Source organism: Elephantulus edwardii, unplaced genomic scaffold, assembly GCF_000299155.1.
Source record: "Elephantulus edwardii isolate Elephantulus edwardi_28Jun2011 unplaced genomic scaffold, EleEdw1.0 scaffold00016, whole genome shotgun sequence".
Classification (NCBI taxonomy): domain Eukaryota; kingdom Metazoa; phylum Chordata; class Mammalia; order Macroscelidea; family Macroscelididae; genus Elephantulus; species Elephantulus edwardii.
In genome coordinates this window covers 363280-385972 of record NW_006399766.1, presented here as the reverse complement: position 1 = coordinate 385972, position 22693 = coordinate 363280, and the positions used below count along the sequence as shown (strand labels likewise).

General features: G+C 38.6%; 1 protein-coding gene across 1 annotated transcript; it reads left to right on the top strand.

Moving 5' to 3' along the window:
* The first annotated feature begins 1945 nt into the window (after nt 1–1945).
* Nucleotides 1946–18545, top strand: LOC102845500 (bone morphogenetic protein 15-like). Its single transcript, XM_006881766.1, has 2 exons — nt 1946–2294; nt 17686–18545. Exons 1-2 carry the CDS (start codon nt 1967–1969, stop codon nt 18543–18545), a joined length of 1188 nt encoding a protein of 395 aa, XP_006881828.1. The 5' UTR covers nt 1946–1966.
* The last annotated feature ends 4148 nt before the right edge of the window (nt 18546–22693 follow it).

Sequence of the window (22693 nt, the reverse complement as noted above, 5' to 3'; positions counted from 1 at the left end):
AGGTGAGGAAACTACGGCTCATAAAAGAAAAGATGTTTACCTCATAGAAATTAAATTATAGCTAATAAGAAACAGATCTCTGGTGGTGTAGTCCTTAGGAGTTGCTCTGCTAACCCAGAGGTGGTTTCTCTCAGGCAGTTAAAATCCACCAGAATTTTCTTGGAAAAAAGTTGAACATCTTGGGAGAATTAGCTCCTCCAGTGAGATTTACAGGCTCTGAAAACCAGCTGGAGGGTCAGCTGAGAGTTGGATCTGCCTTGATGACAAAGAAAAAGAATAAGAAACAGATGTAGTAATAAAAACATCAAATAAGTATCTAAATAGAAAATGAGTGCCTGCTCTAAAATAATATTTTCTGTTCCTAGATACTCTTGGCTTCTCATAATCATGCCTACCTCATCATCTTCTAGAATTTGTTCTTGACCTCCTGCCCCACATTTTCTCAGGAAACCCAATAAGATGTTTCTACTTATACAATGTCAGGGATATATATAGATGTTTATAGGGATATATAGATATATATAATATATATATATATAATTCATACATATAATTCATATATCTATATATATATAATTTCTTACAAAATCCTAGCCTTAACTACCTAGTCCAACACTCCTGTTTCCTATTAACCAGCTGAGCTAGATGAGCTTCCAGTCAATTCAGCAGATTTATCTTCCATTGCTTTAGGCATCTCTGATAAAGCCATTCTGAATCTCAGCACTTTCCATGGAAAAATCCTGACTAAAAAAGCCAAGATTCTCAAAATTTGCTACACATTAAAATAACTTCCATTAAAAAACTCAACTCATTGCTATTGAGTCAGAATTGATGCATAGCTGACCCTCCAGCAGATTTTCAGAGGCAGTCATACATAGTTTTCCCACATTTTAGTTCACATGAGAACTTCTTGTGCTAAAATAAGTTTAAAACACACTTGTTAAAATTCATATTTCTGAACCCATCTCAAGAAAGCTAGTGTTAAGATTATGATCTGTATTCTTACCAATCATCCCAGATAGTTTCCTTACAAGTGGTTGGCAGACTACACTTTGGAAGATATTACATTGGGTGTGCCTGATTCACTGGCTATGCATTGGAGAGCTGGACAGTAAATAAGGATGGCAGGAGTAAAACTAATTCGTTTGAGTTGTAGTTAAGTTGGAAAAGAGTGCTGAATATCCCACAGACTTCCAAAAAAACCCAAACAAATATTTCTTGGAGAAAATGGAACTAGAATGTTCCTTGGAGGCAAAGATGCTGAAACATCATCTCACATATTTTAGACATGTATTTAGGAGAGGCTGTTATCATGCTTGGGGGACCTCATGCTTGGAAATATCAATGAATGAGAGAAAGACCCTTAAAAAGATGGATAAATACCGTGCCTGTGGCAAAGTAATCAAATGTGTCAAGGATGATAAGGATGGCACAGTATAGGACAGAGTTCAGATCTATTTTTTATAGGGTCACTATAAGTCGTGTTTAACTTGATGGCACTTAATATATAAACGGCAGCATTAGCGACATGGAAGTGAGGTGAGAACAAGAAGCCCCTGGCCCTTTAAGGACTGATTAAGACACTTCCTTTAAAAAGGTAGTGCAGAACAGGCAAAGGCTGTTTTCTTTCATCCTCTGGGGGCGGGGAAAGGGAACAGGTTTTGGAATGGGCCTCTCTTTTTGTGTTACCTCAGCCTTTGAATAAGTATTATCCCATGCCCAGCTTTGGAGAGTGGAGGAAAAGGGATATACTGCTTTGTCCCACCTTCATTTTCTGTTTGTTTTAATGCAAAAAAGACCAAGTTAAGAGATCTCTGCTGATCCAGGAGGACATAACATAGGACCTGCCTGTCTTTTTATTCTTACCTCATACCTTGTGGTTGTGGAACCAGGATGCAATTACCTGCATGAGGAGAAAGGGTTACTTCTTGGGCTGGACTTGTTGCTGAATGTTGGGACTTTCAAAATGGTCCTCTTCAGTATCCTTAGAACCCTTATTCTTTGGGGATTGATGCCTTTTATAGAAAACAGGGTCCCTATGACAAGGATGGAACAGTCTTCTGTTGCTTTCCTGGCTGAGTCCCCTACCTTGCCCCTGATTCAGGACCTGCTAGAAGAAGCCCCTGGCCAGCAACAGAGGAAGCCACAGCACCTAGGACATCCCCTGCGGTATATGCTGGAATTGTACCAGCGTTCGGCTGACGCACAGGGACATCCTAGGGAGAACCGCACAGTTGGTGCTAAAATGGTAAGGCTGGTGAGGCCCTTGGCCAGTGTAGCAAGACCACTCAGAGGTGAGTTATCTTACCCCTGTCGCGCTCCATTGTTGATTGCTGTCATGTCGAGCACAACTCTTAGCAACCCTATTAACAAAAGACCCGAAGTCTTTCTAGAACTATCATCCTTTCTCCAAGTTCTTAGAGTTTCCAGAGGCATGTGGTTTAGGAAGTGGATGTCACTCCTGCTTCCAATGTGTCTTGCTCTAGAGGAGTAAAAAGTGAGGCAGGAGAGCATAGAGAATAGGAAATATATGGATTTGCTCTCAAGTCTTCTTGCCTTGTGGAAAGGTACTTTCTCAGGCACAGTATTCAAAGAATTGCCTGCTTAAGAGAAAATGGCTTCAACTTAGAACATACTGCCTGAGGAATCTCTTCCAAGTCCTATGAAGACTAAGAAAACTCTTTGAGAAATATACATGCATGTTCTTATATCTAGCTTTTTAACATATTTTTTATTTTATTGTGGTTTACATACAAATTTATTTTTATGTGTTCTTTCACTCTTTAGAAGGCAAAAAAATGTAGTATGCTAACCTAGAGAAAAGGTTCCCAAGTAGTATAGTGCCTCACATGTTGAGTTGCTAATCAAAAGGTTAGTGGTTCAAATCTGTCAGTCACTTTATAGGAGACTGGTGGGGCAGTTTCCACTTGTAAAGAGGAAACCCAATGGCTTACCAATATGAATTATAATTGACTCAAGTGTGGTGAGTTAGTACGAGAAGAAAAAATTTACAAGATTTCATTAATACAGATAAGTTAACATCTGAGAGTCTATGTATCCGACTCTGTATCTGCTATTGTATTTAACCCTTAGTGGATACCATTGTCATTAGCTTTCAGTGGTTATTGGCCTAATTTTTAAAGATAGAAAAACTGAAGAATCAATTGGTAAATTGCAAAGATCACGGTAGGGACATAGCTTGATTTGAGTTTGTGTATCTGATTCTAAAGTCTATAATGTCTTAAATCTTTAAATGAAGTACTCTAAATATACTTGTACACCAAACAAGTTCTCAATTTGGGCCATGTTACTACTTTGGGATTTGGATACCAAATATATATATACATATATAATTTAGTCTCTGTCATGCTTGATTCTACTTTGGGCATCTGTACTAGACAACTGTAGGCTCTTAAAAGATAGGACTCTCTAGAGAATATCTTGAGTGCCTAGGGCCTAGTGAGTGAAGAGTTATACTGCTAACCCAAAGGCAGGTGGTTTGAATCCACCAGCTGCAATGAAGAATAAAGATTGGTAATCTCCTCCTATTTGATGTACAGGCTCTGAAAACCCTCCAGCGGGTTTTGAATTGAGATCAATCTCCAGCCTTCACTAATCTCAGATGACAACCAACTTTCTCCCTAACCCACCAGTAAAACAACTAAAGCCCCTCTAGCTAACTTTTGAAAAAATAGATAAATGTATTCATTATTGCACATTTTTCCCCTTCCCTCCCCATACTCTAACCCTCTCCATATGACCCCATTGTTCCAAACTGTTCTCATACATATAATGTACAATCATGTTTTCCTTTCAAGCTAACTCTTAATGTGGTCTAGGACAGGTACTTTGCTAAGTGCTTTATAAAAATTCTTTTTCTTAGTCCTCATCATTACCATATGGGGTGGGTACTATTAACATAACCATTTTGTAAGTGAAGAAACAGACTCTGGGAAATTTACCAAATGCCACATACTAATTAGGAGAACTCTATATCAACTGCAGGCTGTTAGCTCCAGAGCCTGTGTTCTTAATCACTATGTTAAGCTGCCTCTCCAAAATATTTTAATTGAGAACAGGCACTGTGTTTGGGTTGAGTATAAAGAGGTAAATAACTGATTCTCTGCCTCCCATGAGTTCTCAGTAAAATAGAAAGGATAGATAAATAATTGCATAATGATGTGATGATGTGACAAATGTTTTGTAAAGGATAAGCAATAGAACTCCCAGGACTCTTACTGTTTGAAGAAAAGTAATGAGTTTGCTGAGAGGTCTAATTGAAAAGAGATAATATTTTAGATGGATATTGGAGGAGTAAGGAAACTACACAGAGGCAGAGAAAACTCAACTGGCAATGAGTGACCACTCATTGGGTTCCAAATCATAGGCACCCTCCATCTGGTTTCTGAGGTATGGCAATGGAAGTAGATTCAAACCACTGGAGATGTATGATCTTTAAACTAGCTACACAACTGGCTATGAGACCAGAGAAGTGAAGTGAATTCAAATTTAGGAAAAAGTAATTTATCTTGGTTTCAGCGGCAATTCATTCAACAAATTTGTATTTGGCACCTATTAAGTGCCAGGCATACATATATGCTTAAAAAAAGCAAGACCACTACTTTCATTGGGCATATCTTCTAATTAATGAGACAGACAAACACAGGTAAATAACAAATTTGGTAAGTGCTATCAGAATGAAATGGATGGCTGTGACAGAGAATGGCAAAGGAATTCTTTTTTCCATGGTGTGAGTAGAGAAGACATCTTTGAAGAGGTGATAATTGAACTGTAGCCTAAAAATTATGAAACCAATCATGTAAAGAATAGAGGGAAACCCACTGTAGGGAGAGGGAACAGAATACTCAAAGTCCCAGAGGATAAAAGGGAGTTTGTGTTACTTAAAGGAAGAATAGGATGGCTGGAAGCTAGTGAGAGTCACAAAAAGTGGCAGAATCTAAAGCTGATGAGAGGCAGGCTCTTGTAGGTTATGATAAGGAATCTGGATTTCATTCTTAATTGCAGCGGAAAGCTATTGATCAAATTTCTACAGAAATGAGACATGAGATTATAAAAGAAAATACCTAGAATTAGATGAATATTATAGTCTGAATGTGGGACATGCCAGTAGCTAAAAGAATTAAGAAGTAGATGACAGAAGAGCAGGGCCAGTTGTTTTCATCAGAAGATGCCCCACCTGAATCAAGTTTGTCTGAAAAGCCATTCTAGGTTCAATCACACAGACTTCCTGGCTATACTCCTTGGAAACTCCACCCAGTCCAGGAAATTTGTGATGTTAAGGTCTCAAAGGAAGGAACAACTCCTCACCAGATGGCTAGAGGATTAGGTTGGATTCCTTTTCAAGCAGAGTGGACAATTGTGTGAGTGGGCTTCTTGGATAGATCATTGAGAAAGAAAATATAAGTAGCTTGTTGTCAAGTGCCCCAAATTTGAGAGTATATTAAACTCGAGTTGAAATCTCAAGATATAAAAATGCCCTGGAACATCAAGACATTAAAGGGCTTCTATCCTCCACATCGAAGGTCTACTGAGGAATTCCAGACTTGTTGAGTCAGTAGAGAAGAATTAGAAGCATAATTTATAAAGTAACATGAAAATAGTTGATAATATGGATGAGAGAAGACCCTTTTCTCTGGGCTTCTGTTTTTGCACACTTTGTTCTTAGAGGCACAGCGATTAGGATTACCTTCCAGTTTTTTGGATATCAACAATACACATTGGATTAAAGCTATTAATCACTAAAGTATGCAGCTTCTAGTAAAATTCTCAGCAAATACATTATTTTTGTGACAAAGGCCTTGCTGACATTTGTTTTAAAAATAATAAAATACCAGTAAAATTTGAAAGTATATTCTGAGCAGTTATTACACAGACTCTAGGAAACCATTTTGATTACAGAAAAAGAAAATGTAAAGGGCTCAATATAGAGGCTTATAAAGAGAAGGAGGGCTATTGGCTAATCTTAACTGTGATTGACTGGAATGGCCTAGTGATAAGGAGCTTCACAGTCAACTGAAAGGCATGCATTTTTAAACCCCAGCTACTCCATAGGAGGAGGATGAGCAATCTATACAATTACTGCCTCTGAAAACCCTCTGGAGAGTCAGCTAGGAGTCGGTCTGAGTTCAGGGTTCATAACAACAACAACTTTTACTGAAATTAACTGATATTACTTACAAGATAGAGATCACTGGTGCTGTAGTCTGTCTAGGATGTTGCTGGTAACCCAAAGGCCCTGGTTCTCTGGCAGTTCAAATCCACCAGTGGCTGTGAGGGATAGTGATTGGCAATCTCCTCCCATGTATTGGACAGCATATTGAAAACAAGCTTTAGGGTCAGCTATGGGTCAGCTCAGTTTATACTCAATAGCAATGAAATTTTTTGGTGACTCAAGGTGACCTCTGGCTTTCCCTCAGCCATATCTTTTGAAACTATAATCTAGCTTCAAACTAGAAAAAGACTAGCAATTTGGGGTTGAAAGGAAAGCATTAGCAAGTTTGATTTTTGGTGAGGAATTTTGAAGTGAATTTCCCAGGTATGAAAACCTAAAACTCAAATAAGATGACTTAATAACTTTTCTCTTTTGGGGAAATGATAGTAAATTGAATAGTGTAAATGATGAACAGCTACCAGAAATTAATGGAAAAGGAAGAGGAGGAAGGGGAAAATGGCTCAAGAAGATATTCAGAAAGAGTTGTGTGTGTATATGTATTGTGTATGACGAAAATATACAAAGCAAAACAACTTCTACATTTATAATTAATTGACATTTATTGCATTGTACCAGTTTCTCCATCCTTTTCCAAATTATTCTACCACAATTAACATAAACTTGCTCCTAAACAAAAATTTCCTCTTTTCCCTATCTGTTTCACCCCTGTTGTTGTGTACCATCAAGTCGGAACCATTCAGAGGCTGAAAGGAGGAGATTGTCCATCCTTCTCCAGTGGAGCAGCTAGAGGATTTGAACAGCCTGCCTTCAGGATTGAAGCATAGATTCTTACCACTAGGCCACCTGAGTTTCCTGTGACTTGCGTTAGGACTCATTTCTCTTAATGGCTGAGTAATAATATTCCATTGTATGTATGTAAAATATTTTGATTAACCATTTATCTGTTGACAGATACTTGAATTGTTTTCAACTTTTTACTGTTGTGAATAGTGCTATTAACATGTTAGTGATTCAGGTTCACCAGTTGCTCAAAGGGGGAAAGATGAGTCATTCTCCTCCCATAAAGATTTACAGCCTTGGAAACCCTATGGAAGGTAGCCATGCATTGGAATACACTTGATGGGAGTGTGCTAATGGTTGATGGATTTTTTTAAAAATTGGTTTTTTCACTTGTATATAATCATTCATGTACTTGGAATTTATTTAATTCATATTGCTCTATAGTTGTGTCATCTGCAAAATGTAGATTGTTGATGAGTCTTCCTCCAATCCTGATGCCACATTCCTCTTTGTAAAGCCCAACCTCCCGAATAATTTGTTCTGCATATAGATTTAAAAGATAATGGAAATAGGATACATCCCTGATGCACTCCTTTCCTAATTTTGAGCCATGTATTGTTTCCTTACTCTGTTCTGAGGACTGAAGTTTTGCATAAGCACAATCAAGTGTTCTGGGATTCCTGTTCTCTTCAACGTTAGCCAAAACTTGTTGTGATCCATAGAGTTAAATGCCTTTGGTCTGGTACCCTTTGTTTTCTGCCAAGACCCATCTGACATTGGCAGCAATGTCTCTAGTGCCACAGTCTCTACTAAACCCAGCTTGTATTTCTGGTAGTTGTCTATTCAAAATTAATTTAGTACATTGACAATCTTCAGCAGGATTTTGCTTGCATGTGATATTAGTCATATTGTTCAATAATGTCTATACTCTGTTGTCCTCCAGATTTTGTTGCACAACCTGGTGAGCACGTCCAGGGCAGCATCTGTTTGTCGAAATATGTCAATTGATAATGCCATCAACTCCTGGGGCTTTATTCTTTTGCCAAGTCCTTCAGAGCAACCTGAACTTCCTCCTTCATCATCATTGCCTCTTGATCATATGTTTCTTGAAATTCTTTGTCAGCCAATTTTTGGTACAGTGACTCAGTATATTCTTTTCATCTTCTTTTAGTGCTTCCTGGATCATTTCAATACTCTGCCCATAGCATCCTTAAGTATTGCAACTCGAGGCCTGGATTTGTTCTTTAGTTCCTTCGGCTTAAGAAATGCCAAGTGAGTTTGGCCCTTTTGATTTTTCCAACTCCAGCTCTTCGCACATTCCATTATATTTGCCTTGTCTTCCCAAGCTGACCTTTATAATCTTCTATTCAGCTCTTTAACTTCTTGATTTCTGCCCTTTGCATTGGTTTCTTGGTGTTTTAGTGCAATATTCAGTGTCTCTCTGACATCCATTTGTCTTTTCTTTTTCCTGCATATCTGTAATGACCTTTTGCATTCTTCACGGATGATATTCTTGATATTTTTCCACAGCTGATCTGGTTTTCATTCATTACTGTTCAAGGCCTCAAACCTGTTCCTGTGTTGATTTTTAAATAAAGGGGATAGACTCAAGATCAAATTTTTATTTCTGTGGATATTATTTGACCTACTTTAGCTTTCATTTGAAATTGCATGAGTAGTTGATGGTATATTCTAGTTTTCACTGCTGATGTTGAACTTCTCCAACGATTCCTTCTACAGATGTAATTGATCTGATTCCTGTGCATACCATCAAGTGAAATCCATGTATATAGCCTGTGTTGTTTCTTAGAAAAAGTATTTGCTGTGAATAAATGTTGATTTGTGCAGAATTCTATCAGCATTGAAACTGAGGAGGACATGTAGCACTTGCAGAAGGTCAAGGACTGTAGTCAATATGGATTTGAAGCTCAACTTCAAAAAGACTCTTAACCACTGGGCCAATTGGCAGCATCATGATAGATGGAGAAGAGATTGAGGTCTATTTTGGAGGGAATGAAACCAAGTTTCTCCTTAGAAGTTAGGATTTTGAAGTTCCATCTCACATACGTTGGACACGTGGCAAGGAGGGATCAGTCCTTAGAGAAGGGTGGAGGGACAGCACAGGAGATTCTTCTCACCACCCTGGGTGAGAGGGATTGATGGGGCAATGGTGGTAGGTTTGTTGGAGTCAGTGAGACTGGCTCAGGACAGAGTAGGTATTATAGCTGTCGGTAGGAGTCACAGATGACTCAAAGGCACATAACAACATTGCTCTATGCCTATTATCACCCCATGGCTTCAAGTCCCCATTTAATCTTTCCTGTTCTTTCATACCCATCTGTTCCTAACTTCTGATATTTCAGTGCTTTTTCTCCCCTTGCCAGTTTTCCCCCTGCCCCTTTTTCTCTTACCTTTTGAATATTTATACATATCTTGCTCTTTTATTCTTCCATTTTTACTATAGTGATATTTTATGCAATATTTTTCCTGATATGATTATTTCACTCAGTGTAATGCTTTCCAGGCCCTCCCATGTTATTTATATAGTATTTTATACAATTATTTCTTAATGCTGCATAGTATTCCATTGTGTGGCTATAGCACAATGTCTCAATCCATTTGATGGTATTTGGGTTGTTTCTATTTTCTTGCTATTGTGAATAATTTTGCTATGAAAATGTTATTGTTATGGTCTGTCAAGCTGACTAAAACTCATAGTGACCCTATGAACAATAGCTCTGAACTTAGCCCTATCCTGAACCGACCTCACCATCTCAGCTGACTCCATTACCACAGTCACTGGGTCAATCCATCTCCTCCAGGGTATTCCTCTTCTGTGCTAACATTATCTGCAATAGGATATATATCCATTCATGTCTCAGTTCTTATTTCCTTGGAGTATATTCCTAGCAACGGAATAGCAAATGTGATTTCTGTGTTCAGCATTTTGAGGAAATGCTTTATAATCCCACATATGAATTTCACCATCATCAACATTTATTGTTTGCTTTGTTGTTAAACTTCACTACTGCTGTTGGGGTGAGATGGTATCTCACTGTTGTTTTGACTTGCATCTCTCTGCCAGTGATTTTGAACATTTCTTCATGTGTCTGTTAGCCATCTGAATGACCTCCTTTGTGAAGAGTCTTTTCATGTCTTTTGACCATTTTATGATTGGGTTCTTAGTCTTTGTCTTGTCAAGGCCTTCTAGTACTCTATAAACTTTAGTTATAAGACCATTGTCAGAGATGTCACTTGTTTGTGTTATGTGCCATCCAATCACATGCAACTCGGGCAACCCTAGTAAAATAGCTCTGAACTCTTCCCTATCATGAGCCAATTTCACTGTCTCTGACACATCTACCTCCATTAGCCTAGTTACTGTGTCAAACCATTTCATCCATGGTCTACCTCTCCTGGGCTGTCCCTCCACCATTCCAAGCATGCTGTCCTTCTGTAAGACCTGCCTGACCTGGCAACATGCAAAATGTATGAGAGGAAGCTTCAAAACCCTTATCTCCAAGGAGCAGATTGGTTTCACCCTCTCCAGGACAGGCCTGTTCTTGGCAGTCTATGTTCAGTACTCTTCCCCAGCACAACAACTCAGACACCAATTCTTCTGTCACCCTTAGTTATGATCTTAGACTGTCATCATTGTTTTTCAGCACTCTGGATAGCAGATTCTCTAAATGCAATTTGTCTTTTAATTTCTTGACTGCCAGTACCGAGAGTGTTGATTGTGGAACCAACATTCTCAATCTCTTCTCATGGTGCTGCTAATTGGCCCAGTGCTGAGAATCTTTGTTTTCTTGGTGTTGAACATCAATCCGTTTTGCAGACTGCTTTCCTTGACCTTCCGCAGCAAGCACTTCAGATCCTCCTCAGTTTCAGCAAACAAGGTTGTGTCATCTGCATAACACAGGTTGTTAATGAGTATTCTTGCAATCCTGATGCCATATTTTTCCTCGTAAAATCCAACATAAATTGTATGGAGATAGGATGCATCCCTAACACACTCCTAATTTTAAACCATGCAGTGTTTCCTTGCTCTGCTCTGAAAATTGCTTACTGGTTCAAGTTTAGGTTTCACATAAGCACAGTCAAGTGTTCTGGGATTCGCAATCTTCTAAAAGTTAGCCACAATTTATTGTGATCAACATAGTCAAATGCTTTTTCACAATCAATGAAACACAGATAGATATTTCTCTGGTACACAACATTGGCTGTAATATCCCTAGTGCTATGGCTTCTTCTAAATTCAGCTTGTACTTCTGGCAGTTCTCTGTTCAATAATTATTTTATTATCTTCTGTAGGATCTTGCTTGTGTGTGATATTGGTGACTTTTAATAATTTCCACATTCTATTGGATCACTTTTTTTTTTGAATGGGAATAAATACGGATCTCTTCCAGTCATTTGACCAGGTAGTAGTCCTCCAGATTTCTTTGCACAATCTGGTAAGTACATCCAGGGTTGCATCTGCTGGTTGAAATGTGTCAATTGGTATGTCATTAATTCCTGCAGCCTTGGTTTTTGCCGATATTCCTTCAGAATACCTCAAGCGTTCTCCTTCATCACCATTGCCTCTTGGTCTTGTTTCATTAAATTCTTCTGTGTCAGACAATTCTTTTTGGTACAGTGACTGTGTGCTCCTTTCATCTTTTGATGCTTCCTGGATCATTCAATATTCTACATCCTTAAGTATTACAACTTGAAGCTTGAATTTGTTCTTCAGTTGCTTCAGCTTAAGAAATGTTGAGTGAGTTCATCCCCTTTGTTTTTCCAACTCTAGCTCTTTGCACATTTCAATGGAATACTTTGTTTTTTCTTCCAAGCTGTCCTTTAAAATCTGTTTGGCTCCTTAATTTCTTCATTTCTTTGCTTTTGCTTCTCTGCACTGTGAAATAGTCTCTTCTGACATTCATCTTGGTCTTCTTCCTCTTACCTTTTGCTTCTTTCATGGATCATATGCTCTATATCCTCTCACAACTCATCTTCGTTCATTTGTGTTCAAGACCTCAAAGCTGTTCCTTAGGTGGTTTTACAATTGAGGGGGAATAGACTCAAGGTCAAACTTTTATTCTTATGGATTTGATTTTATTTTTCTTTTAGCTTCACTTTGAACTTGCATATGAGTAGTTGATGGTCTGTTCTACAATCAGCACCTGACCTAGTTTTCACAGCTGATACTGAGCTTCTCCAATTATTCCCCCGCATAGATGTAATCAATCTGATTCCTTTGTAGACCATCAGGTGAAGGCTAAGTGTATAGTCAGAGTTTGTTTCTTTAAAAATGTATTTGCAATGAAGAAATCAAAATTCTATCTCCAGCCTCATTTCTGTCACCAAGTCTGTGTTTTCAGACTATCAAACCTTCTTCCTTGTTTCCAACTTTTGCATTCCAGTCACCCATTATTATTGTGTCTTGATTGCATGTTTGATTGATTTGACTGCAAAAGTTGGTACAAATCATCCATTTTATCCTATTCTCATGAGTTGTTAATGCATATATTTGAACGATAGTGGTATTAACAGGTAACAACAACAACAATTGTATTTGAATGGATATTATCCTGTTGCTCATGACAACAAAGTAATGTTGTACTTCAAGATGGATCTAGAAATGGTCTTTTAAACTGTGAATGTGACCATTTTTCCTCACCTTTTCATTTCCAGTGTAGTAGAGCACATGATTTTCTGATTCAAAATGTCCCATGCCATTCCTTCCATTTTGCCAGTATATGTTGTTATGTGCCATCGAGTCGCCTGTGTACAACAGTCCTAAACCTTGTTCTATCCTGTGCCAATTTTTTTGTTTCTGACACAGCCTACCCCTATTACCCCAGCAACTGAATCAATCCATCTTATTGAGGGACTTCCTCTCCTGCATTGTCCCTCTACCCTCCTAAGCATGATGTTCCTCTCCAAGGACTTGTAATATGTCCAAAGTAGGTCAGACGAAGCTTCAGAATTCTTGCTTCCAAGGAGCAGCCTGATTTTACCCTCTGTAGGACAAACGTGTTTGTTTGCTTAGCAGTCCATTGTACATTCAATACTCTTCTCCAGCACCAAGTTCAAAGGCATCAATTTTCCTTCTACCATCCCTAGTAATCCAGTTCTGATGTATAGTAAGTAACCGCAAAGACTATGGCCTAGATCAGGCACAGTCTAGTCTCCAGATTGATATCAATGCAATTAATCTTTTTATTTCCTGGCTGCTGGTACAGAGAGTGTTGATTGTGGAGCCAAACAAACTAAAGCTGTTAACCATTTCAATCTCTTCACATCATGATGCTGTCAATTGACCTAGTGGTGAGAACCTTTGTTTTCTTGATGTTGAGCTTCAATCAATATTGAAGACTATAGTCCTTGACCTTCTGCAGCAAGCACTTCAGATCTTCCTCAGCTTCAGCAAGCAGGGTTGTATCATCTGCATAACACAGATTATTGATGAGTCTTCCTCCAATTCTAATGCATCATTTCTCCTCATATAGAGTCCAGCCTCCCGGATAATCTGTTCTGCATATAGATTGAAAAGGTATAGAGATAAGACACATCCTTGGTGTACACACTTACCAGTTTTGAATCATGCTCTGTTCTGATGACTGCCTCCTGGTCCAAGTGTTATTGTTGTTGTTGTTGTTATGTGCCGTCACATAAATAGGATCAAGTGTTCTAGGATTCCCATTCTTCTCAGAGTTAGCCACAGTCCGTTGTGTCAAATGCCTCTGCATAGTCAATGAAACACAGATAGAAATTCCTCTGGTACTCATGCTTTCAGCCAAGATCCATCTAACATTACTTACAATGTCCCTAGTACCACAGCCTCTTCCAAACCCAGCCTGCACTTCAAATTAAGACAGACTAGGAAGAAGTATTGGCCATCCACTTCCAAAATATCAGGCCTTCGAAAACCCTGTGTACAACACAGCAAACTTAGACTAGCAGATATGGCAACTGAGGCTGAGCCCTCAAGTATGGAAACAAAGGGAGGAGGAACAGCCAGACACTAGTGATTGGAACATGAAATGTGAGAACTATGAATGTAAGAAAATTAGATATTGTTAAGGAAAATGTTTTTGTTGTTGTTGATTACCTTCAAGTCGAGAATGACTCATAGTGACCCTATGAACAAAAGGCTTAAATGGAACACATAAATATTAATATACTAGGTATTGGTGAAGTGAGAGATTGGCATGGGGCATTTTGAGTCATACAATCATATGTTCTATGCTGAAGGTGAAAAGGTAAAGAAAGATTGGGTTGCTTTCATAGTTAAAAAAAGTCATTTCAAGATCCATCTTGAAATACAATATTGTGAGTGACAGGATAATATCCATACAAGGAAATCCAGTGAATACCACTATCATTCAGATATATGCCAGTATCAAGTACTTCTATATTTGTGTTCCACTTCTTCCTTAACAATGTCCAATTTTCCTACATTCATACTTGTCACATTCCATTTACCAATCACTAGTGTATATTTGCAACTGTTCCTCCTCCTTTGTGATTCCCATTATGAGGGTTCAGCTTGTGGTATCATATCTGCTAATCTACTCTAACTGTGCTCTATTATACATAGGGTTTTCAAAACCCTGTATTTCAGACATGGATGGCCAATCTTTTTCCCTAGTCTGTCTTAAGTTGGACACTCAGCTTTAGAACAGTATCTGACAGACAAGCATTTTACCCAAAATAGCAGATGAAAGACCGTTTTCCATTATATAGAGAAGGGATCTGGTGCTGCCCCCCCGCCCTTTGCTTTGTGTTCCCACTCCTGTCCTGTCCTGTCCTGTCCTGCTAGCATTGTGCTCAGTTCCTTCTCCTTGCCCCTCCAGTGTCTCCCTCCCTCTTTCTCCCAGCCAACCCTAGTATAATAGTTCAGGTCTCTGGACCTATGTCCATCCATTTCCTCTCCACTCCCCTGTGATGTAGATGTTCCTGGTGCAGGCAACCTTTCACATCTGGCTGGCATTGCCAAACATTTTTCCCCAGTCTGTAGAGTTTTTCACTCTATTGCAGAAAGTTTTGAGGCACACAGGGATTTGATTTTTATGAAGGTCTCATTCCTCAATTTTTATCCTCTACTGGTTTTCCATTTTCTGCTGTTTGAAAACCCATTTATGCAATAGCTAGCATGTACAGTTATGTTAGTTTGAGGACTAAGGTGTGCCTGATCCAGTCCATGATATTTTCAATCGCTTGTTATGTTACTGAGAGCTGGACAATTCATAAGTTTGATAGCATTTATATCTTTTAACTGTGGTGTTGAAGAAGAGTACTGAATGTCCCATCAACTGCCAAAAGAACAAATATGCCTTGGAGAAGGTATATCCAAAGTGTTCCTTGGAGGAAAAGATGATAGTTTTTTCCCACATATTTTGAGCATATTGCTAGGAGAGGCTATTCCATGGATAGGGATATAATGCTTGGAAATGTGGAGGGATGGCAAAAGAGGAAGATCCTCAGCCAGGTGGGTTGGCACAATCTCTGCAACAGTGAAGTCAAGTGGACATGAGTCTTACTCAAATTGAAGGCACCTAACAATAACAGCAGCAGTGCTTCTAAATTTGTTCTCTTTTTTTCCTCTTAAGATCTTTACAGTTTTGGATTTTACTCGTAGGTCTCTGATGCACTTCCAATTTATTTTTGGGTATGGTGTGATATGTGGACCTTGCTTACATTTTCTCCACGTAGATGTCAAGTTTTGCCGGGACTTTGTTAAAGAGGCTGTAATTTCCCCCATTTAATGGGTTTTGTTTCATTTTTAAATAATAGCTGACCATAGATAGAATCGAGAACTCAGCCATCAATCCATCTATCACATTGATCTGTCTGTTGTGCTAACACCATACTATTTTGATTGCTACAGCTGTGAAGTAGGTTTTGAGATCAGGAAGTGAGATGCATCCTACTTCATTTTCATTTTTCAAAAGAGCTTTAATTATTCGGGTTCTCTTTCCTTCTCAAATGAAACAGGAAATTTCTTTTTCCTGTCTCCTTGAAAATGATGAATTCTTGATGTATTCAGCTGCTGACTAATAAATCTCCAGTTTGAAAAAAATCTACTAGTCATTCCATGGAAAAAAGATTTAACAATCTAAGAAACCCTAATGAACAGTTCTATGTTTGATGTGGTCAACTGAGTCAGAATCAATTGAATGACACACAAGAACAATGCCTAGTGACACTGAATATATTTTCATGTACTTGTTGCCCAATTAAATGGAGTTTTGGTTACCTACTGGTAGAGGGTAGTATTACAGACCCAAAGGCATATTTTTCAAATCCACCAGCTACTCCATGAGGGAAATAATGGACAATCTCATCCCATACCATTTACAGACTCTGAAAACCCACTAAAGCGTTCACTATGAGTTGATTCTGACTTGATAGCAATGAGGTTTTGAGTTGACCATTTGAACGTCCTTTTTGGTGAAATTTCTATTGAAGTTCTTTGCTTAATTTTTAAATTAGGTTTTGTGACTTTTAATTAAGTTTTAGCAATATTTTTTGCTTTAAATATTAGACCCCTATTAGATATTTAGGGAGCTTTCGTGGCAGAGTGGGCAAGGAATTGTGCTGTCAAACCAAAGGCAGATGGTTTGAATCCACCAGCTGCTCTGTGGGAGAAAGATAGGCCATCTCCTCTCCTGTGATTTACAGCCTCTGAAAACCTGCTGGAAGGTCAGCTAAGAGTTGATTCTGAATTGACCACACATAACAACATCAGATATATGATTTCCCAAAATTTTCTCCCAATCTGTAGGTTATGTATTTACTGTTTAAAGTCTTTGAGCAAAAAGTATTGTGCTGGTGCAAGGTCCTGTTTTTCTATTTTCTTTCACTATTAATATTTTTGTTGTCATACCTGACAGCCCACAGTAGTAATTCTTAAAGTACATAGAATACAGAAACAGCACAATAGCTACCCCAACTGGAGATTGCTGTGGTGGTTGTTGCATGCTGTCAAGTTGGAACTGACTCATAGCTGATCTCCAGTGGGTTTTCAGAGGCAGTAATTGCTTGGGGAGTGATTGCCCATCCTTCTCTCATGGAGCAGCAGCTGGTGGATTTGAACAGCATGGCTTTGTAATTATAACATAGCTTCTTACCATTAGGACACCAGAGCTCCCTAACTAGGGGTGGATAGGCAAACTTCTTTTTAGGCAGTTTTATCCCTGAATTTGAGGTTGTTGCCTTCAGTATTGAACTTACTCCTCAAACTTTCATTTGTATAGTGTTGTGACACAAAATCCCCAACCCCATTTGTGCATTTCTAATTATTCTTATGAGCTCTAAAATTCAACTAATAGTGATTATTACTCTCCTTTATAAACAAAATACATACAGCATATTATAAATTTTAGTTTATTCTGAATCTGGCGTTGAGTAATCCTAAAGACAATTCTGTAAAGGAAACAGGCTTGTGTTCAAATTCTTATTTTACAACACACTGTGTGTGCTTTGACATAGCTTCTGTGTTTAAATTTCCTTGTCTGTAAAATGAGTATCTGTCTAATAAGACTATTTATAAATAAAGAGTTAATGCATGTAAATGTCCAGTAATTTAACAAGTGCTCATTAAATGATAGCTAGAGTTGTTTGGCCTATCAATTTTCAGTTTGTATCGGGTAGATTTGTGAGAAAGAGTCAGATAGAAAGGTGAGAAACTAATCCTCTACTCTTGTTTTCTCTTCCTTATGCAGGTCCTTGGCATATAAAGACCCTGAACTTTCCTCTCAGACCAAACCCAGTGGCTTACCAACTAATCAGAGCCACTGTGGTTTACCGTCATCAGCTCTACCTAGCTCACTTCCATTTCTCCTGCTTTGTGAAGCCTTGGGTCCAGAAAAACCCAACCAACAATTTTCCTTCTTCAAGAGGAGGTTCCTCAGAGCCTTCCCTTCTTTCTAAAGCTTGGCTAGAGATGGACATCACAGAACATGTTCAAGGAAAGCTTTGGAATCATAAGGGGCGAAGGGTCCTAAGACTCCATTTTATGTGTCAACATCACAAAGCTAGTGAGATGCTTGAGCTCCAGTGGCATGGGACTTCATATATGGATGTTGCTTTCTTGTTACTCTATTTCAATGACACCAATAAAAATATTCAGAAGCCCATATTTCTCCCCGGAAGCCTACAGGATGTTACGGAAAGGAAATCCTCTCATCTACTGCGAAAGTCTAGGCAAGCAGGCAGCATTGCCTCTGAGGTTCCTGGCCCCTCTTGGGGACATAATGGGCCTGTGCAGAACCAATGTTCCCTTCACACTTTCCAAGTCAGCTTCCACCAGCTGGGCTGGGATCACTGGATCATTGCTCCCCATCTGTATACCCCAAACTACTGTAAGGGAGTCTGCCCTCGAGTGCTGCGTTATGGTCTCAATTCTCCGAATCATGCAATCATCCAGAACCTCATCAATGAGCTGGTGAACCAAAGTGTTCCTCAGCCCTCCTGTGTCCCTTATAAATATGTTCCCATTAGTATCCTTCTGATTGAGCCAAATGGGAGTATCTTATACAAAGAGTATGAGAATATGATTGCTCAGTCCTGCACATGCAGGTAGCAGCAAAAATACAACTAGCTCGGGTTTCCCACGAAACTTCAGAAAGGTTAATAAACAATTATCAGTGTAAATATTTCAAGTGTTCCTTTGACCAATCCATAGGTCCTATTTATCACTTTAAATATAGTTACTCAATTCTTTTATCTAATTTGGTATGAGGATCATTTTTATGAAGAGTTCACAATCCCTTAGCATAAGTCAGTACTTTTTGACCATTAGTCAATCTTAGCACTTGGGTAAGATGTTCCTTTGGAGAGGTTTTCTATTTTCTTGTCATTGTGTCAAAAGTTATTAGTCTATGTAATAAAATTATCTTAGGCCTAGGAAAGGTAGATTCTTCCTGGTGTCAATTTTTTTGAAACTCTTTAGAGGATTTTTGGTAAAGAAAGAACTTTAGGATTTTATACTGCTTTTCCTTGCGTCCTATACCCTAGAAACTAGTACCTAACATAAAAGACTACCAGTTTCTGTATTTTTAAATTTGTAAATTTCTGTATTCTGTAAATTTAAAATAACTTCTCTCACAGGAACTGGAAAACTTATGGCTAACAGTCTTCACAGACATCTTTGAGAGGAACAGAAGGATGGAAGTCTTAAGTTGTCAATGCTTTTCCTCCTATCTGAATCTGGGAATAATTGAATTCTTTCTTGTACAAGGATGAGGACAGCAACCTTAAGACCAAGAATAATATTTATGGAGCTATCTGAGATTACAGACCCACAGCATCTGTGGGGAAGAAGAGGGGAAGACGGGCTACTATAGCTAATCAGTTATTTAGGAGGGTATAATTTTAAAATTTATACGAAGTGTTAGGTTTCAGAGTATTCTGTTTTATATAACAAATCTCTGCTAATTATCTCTGAACATTCCCTGGTAACTCAGAAATTGGGAATTGGATTAACTCCAGGGGTCGAAGTGGGGGATAAAATGTTATATCTAGGAAATTTGAGAAGCTATTCGGGATGGGTGTATCAGATGCGGTGCGGTTGGCGCAGGATAGAGCAGGGTTTAGAGCTGTTGTGCATAGGGTCGCTATGAGTCGGAAACGACTCGATAGCACATAACAACAAACAACATGGGAGAAGAGTTTAGAAGCTAAGGCCTGGGATAGACAAAACTTTGGGATTTCCTGCTTTTTGTTCAACATGACTCTAGAATGGATCTCTGAAGGGAAATGAGCTTGCTATCTTTGAGAATCATATGGCTCTACTTTGAACTGAATAATGCAGTTGGATTTCTTTTTACTCATTCTCAACTGTTGTAAATAAATTTTGTTAGAGAATCTTGAATGCTTTGGAGAGTGGAAAAAAGATGTAAAGAAATTTATTTTCAGTGATGCCTTCATATATGACCCTATAGACTGGGCCAAGCACCCAATTCTAATATAATGAGCTGGAGGCTCTTCAGAAGTTCTACTCTCCAAATGCTTACTAGCAGGCAGCACTGCTACTGATCAGACCTAAACAAAAGGCTTCTCTGAGGAAGCCAAATCAGTCTTCCCATGCCCTACAGTCTCTTGTTTAGTCTTATAATTATCAAGAAATCCCATTTTACTTAATCTGGGTTAATGTATTTGTCAAAAGTAAATCCTCTCTCCCTGTCCATCATGAACAAACTCATATCAGCATTCTCATTTCAACAATTGAGATAGACGAACATGTTCCAAGTCTGTAAATACACAATTTTTTTCCTTTACCTGAGGACCTATTAACATAATTTTTACCCAAAACTTTACTAGATCTTAAAAAAATCAGCTCAGTCATGTCTTTTCCAAGGTCCCTGTGACATCACAGGATCAAATGGTTGCCCTATCTTTGTTTACACAGCATTATTTCCTTTCATTTACACCAATGGAAATGTGAAAAGATGAGTTCCCTTTTGAGGCTGTCAACTGTGTCTCACTCATTTCTGTATTACTGGAGCCTGTTATGTAGGTCTTTGAAAACACAAAACTAATAATTTTTATGAGGGATGCATTTACTATTAATATTTCAATACTCACCTAATACTTTTTCACTGGGATAAGTAAAAATACTTTGTACATGATAGCTGATTGTGGTGTCCTTTATTTAAAAATTGTGATCCAAATTGCAATAAAACATGACAGTTGTGCTTGTGATTAAAGCAGATTGTGGAGTCATTATGCCACGAGGTGCCTTGGGAGAGGTATTTCAGTCTGGCCAATTCTCCATCATACTTGAGAAAACCAACCAACTAAGAAACCCAGGTAATCAAACAAGATTCTGAATTTAGCACATATGTTCACTGAAATTTTCAGCCTTATGTATTTGAAATCTGAAATTCATCTATTTATGGAAGTTAAGTGATGACAAACTGAGTATGACTCATAGTGACCCTATGAACAAGTCTGAGCTCTGTCCTATATTTTCCTCCACACATTTGAGTCTGTATATTCACTGATACTATCAACTCTTCTCATTGAGAGGCTTACTTTCCTTCACCAACCCTTCACCTTTCCAAGCATGATGTCCATTTCCAAGGAATAGCCCCTCATAATATGTCCAATATATGTGAGATGGAGCTTTACCATCTATGCCTCCAAGGAGCACTGTGGTTGCACTTTATCCAAGACTTATCTCTTGTTTTGGCAGTCCATGGGATATTCTGCACTCTTCTCCAACACAACTCAAATGTCTTAAAGCATTCTTTGTTCAACTCTTATATGTGTAGCAGGTGATTGGAAAGATGTGACTTGAATTCAGGACTTTGGAGAGATCCCTGACAGCAGGGTTTCTCAATGCTCTGTCTTCTGATCTCCTAACTATTGATACCAAAGATGTTGATTGTGTATCTAAACAAGATGAAATCATTGACAAGCTAAATATTTTCTATCATGTTGCCTATTGGCCTAGTTGTAAGGATTTTTGTTTTCTTGATGTTGAGATGAAGGCTGTAATCCTTGATCCTCTGCAGCAAGTGCTTCAGATCCTCCTCACTGTCAGCAAGCAAGGTTGCTTTGTTTGCATAATGCAAGTTGTTGATGAACCTTCTCCCCCAAACCTGATGCTAAAATCTTGTAAAGTCCAGATTCTCTAAAGTTTTGCTCAACATACAAATTGGATAGGTATTGAGAGAAGATGCAGTCTTGACACAAACCTTTACTGATTTTAAACCATACGGTGTTCCTTTGTTCTGTTGAGACAGTTCCTGCTTAATTTATGTAAAGGTTTCCCGTGACCACAATTAAGTATTCTGGGATTCTCGTTCTTCTCAATGTTATCCATAATTTGTTATGATCCACACAGTCAAATGACTATATAGTCAAGAAAATACAAAAATCTTCCTGGTATTCTCTGCTTTCATGACAATGACTTCTGAACCAGAATGAATTTCTGACAATTCCCAGTTGATGTGCTGTTTCAGCCACTACAGAGTTGTACAACCATCAGCACAATCTTATTTCACAACATACTCATCCCCCAAAAGAGACACTCTAAACCTACCATCATTACTCTTTTCTCCCTAACCCCAACTCTGACTACCACTAGTTGCCCCTGCCCCATGGATACAGTATTTTATGTGACTATCCTTTTATCACATTTCCCAAGTTCATCCATGTTGCAGCATGTATCCACAATCCATTGTACAATATGTCATATTTTGTTTATCATTTCATCAGCTGATAGACATATTTCTACTTTTTACCTATTAATGCTGCCACAAATATTCAAGTATAGGTGTTTGAACATATATTTAATTATTCATGATAGATAGATATTTATTACGGTTGTGTGCTATCAAACAGGAACCTACTCAGAGCTGACCTACCCATGGGTTCTCAGAGGGTGTAAATAGCATAGGAGGAGACTGCTCATCTTTCTCTTGCAGAGCGTTTGGTAGATTGAAAGTACCTGCTTTTGGATCGAAACCCCAATTTATTACCAGTAGGTCACTAGATTATCTGGGAGGCTGGGCTCTATGAGGAGAAATGTGGGCTCAAGATTGGTGAACGATTTATCAACAATCTGCGTTATGCAGATGACACAACCCTGCTTGCTGAAACTGAGGAGGGCCTGAAACGCCTGCTTCAGAGGGTCAAGGACTGCAGCCTTCAATATGGACTGATGCTCAATGTCAGGAAGACAAAGATTCTCACCACTGGACCAATTGGCAGCATCAGGATGGA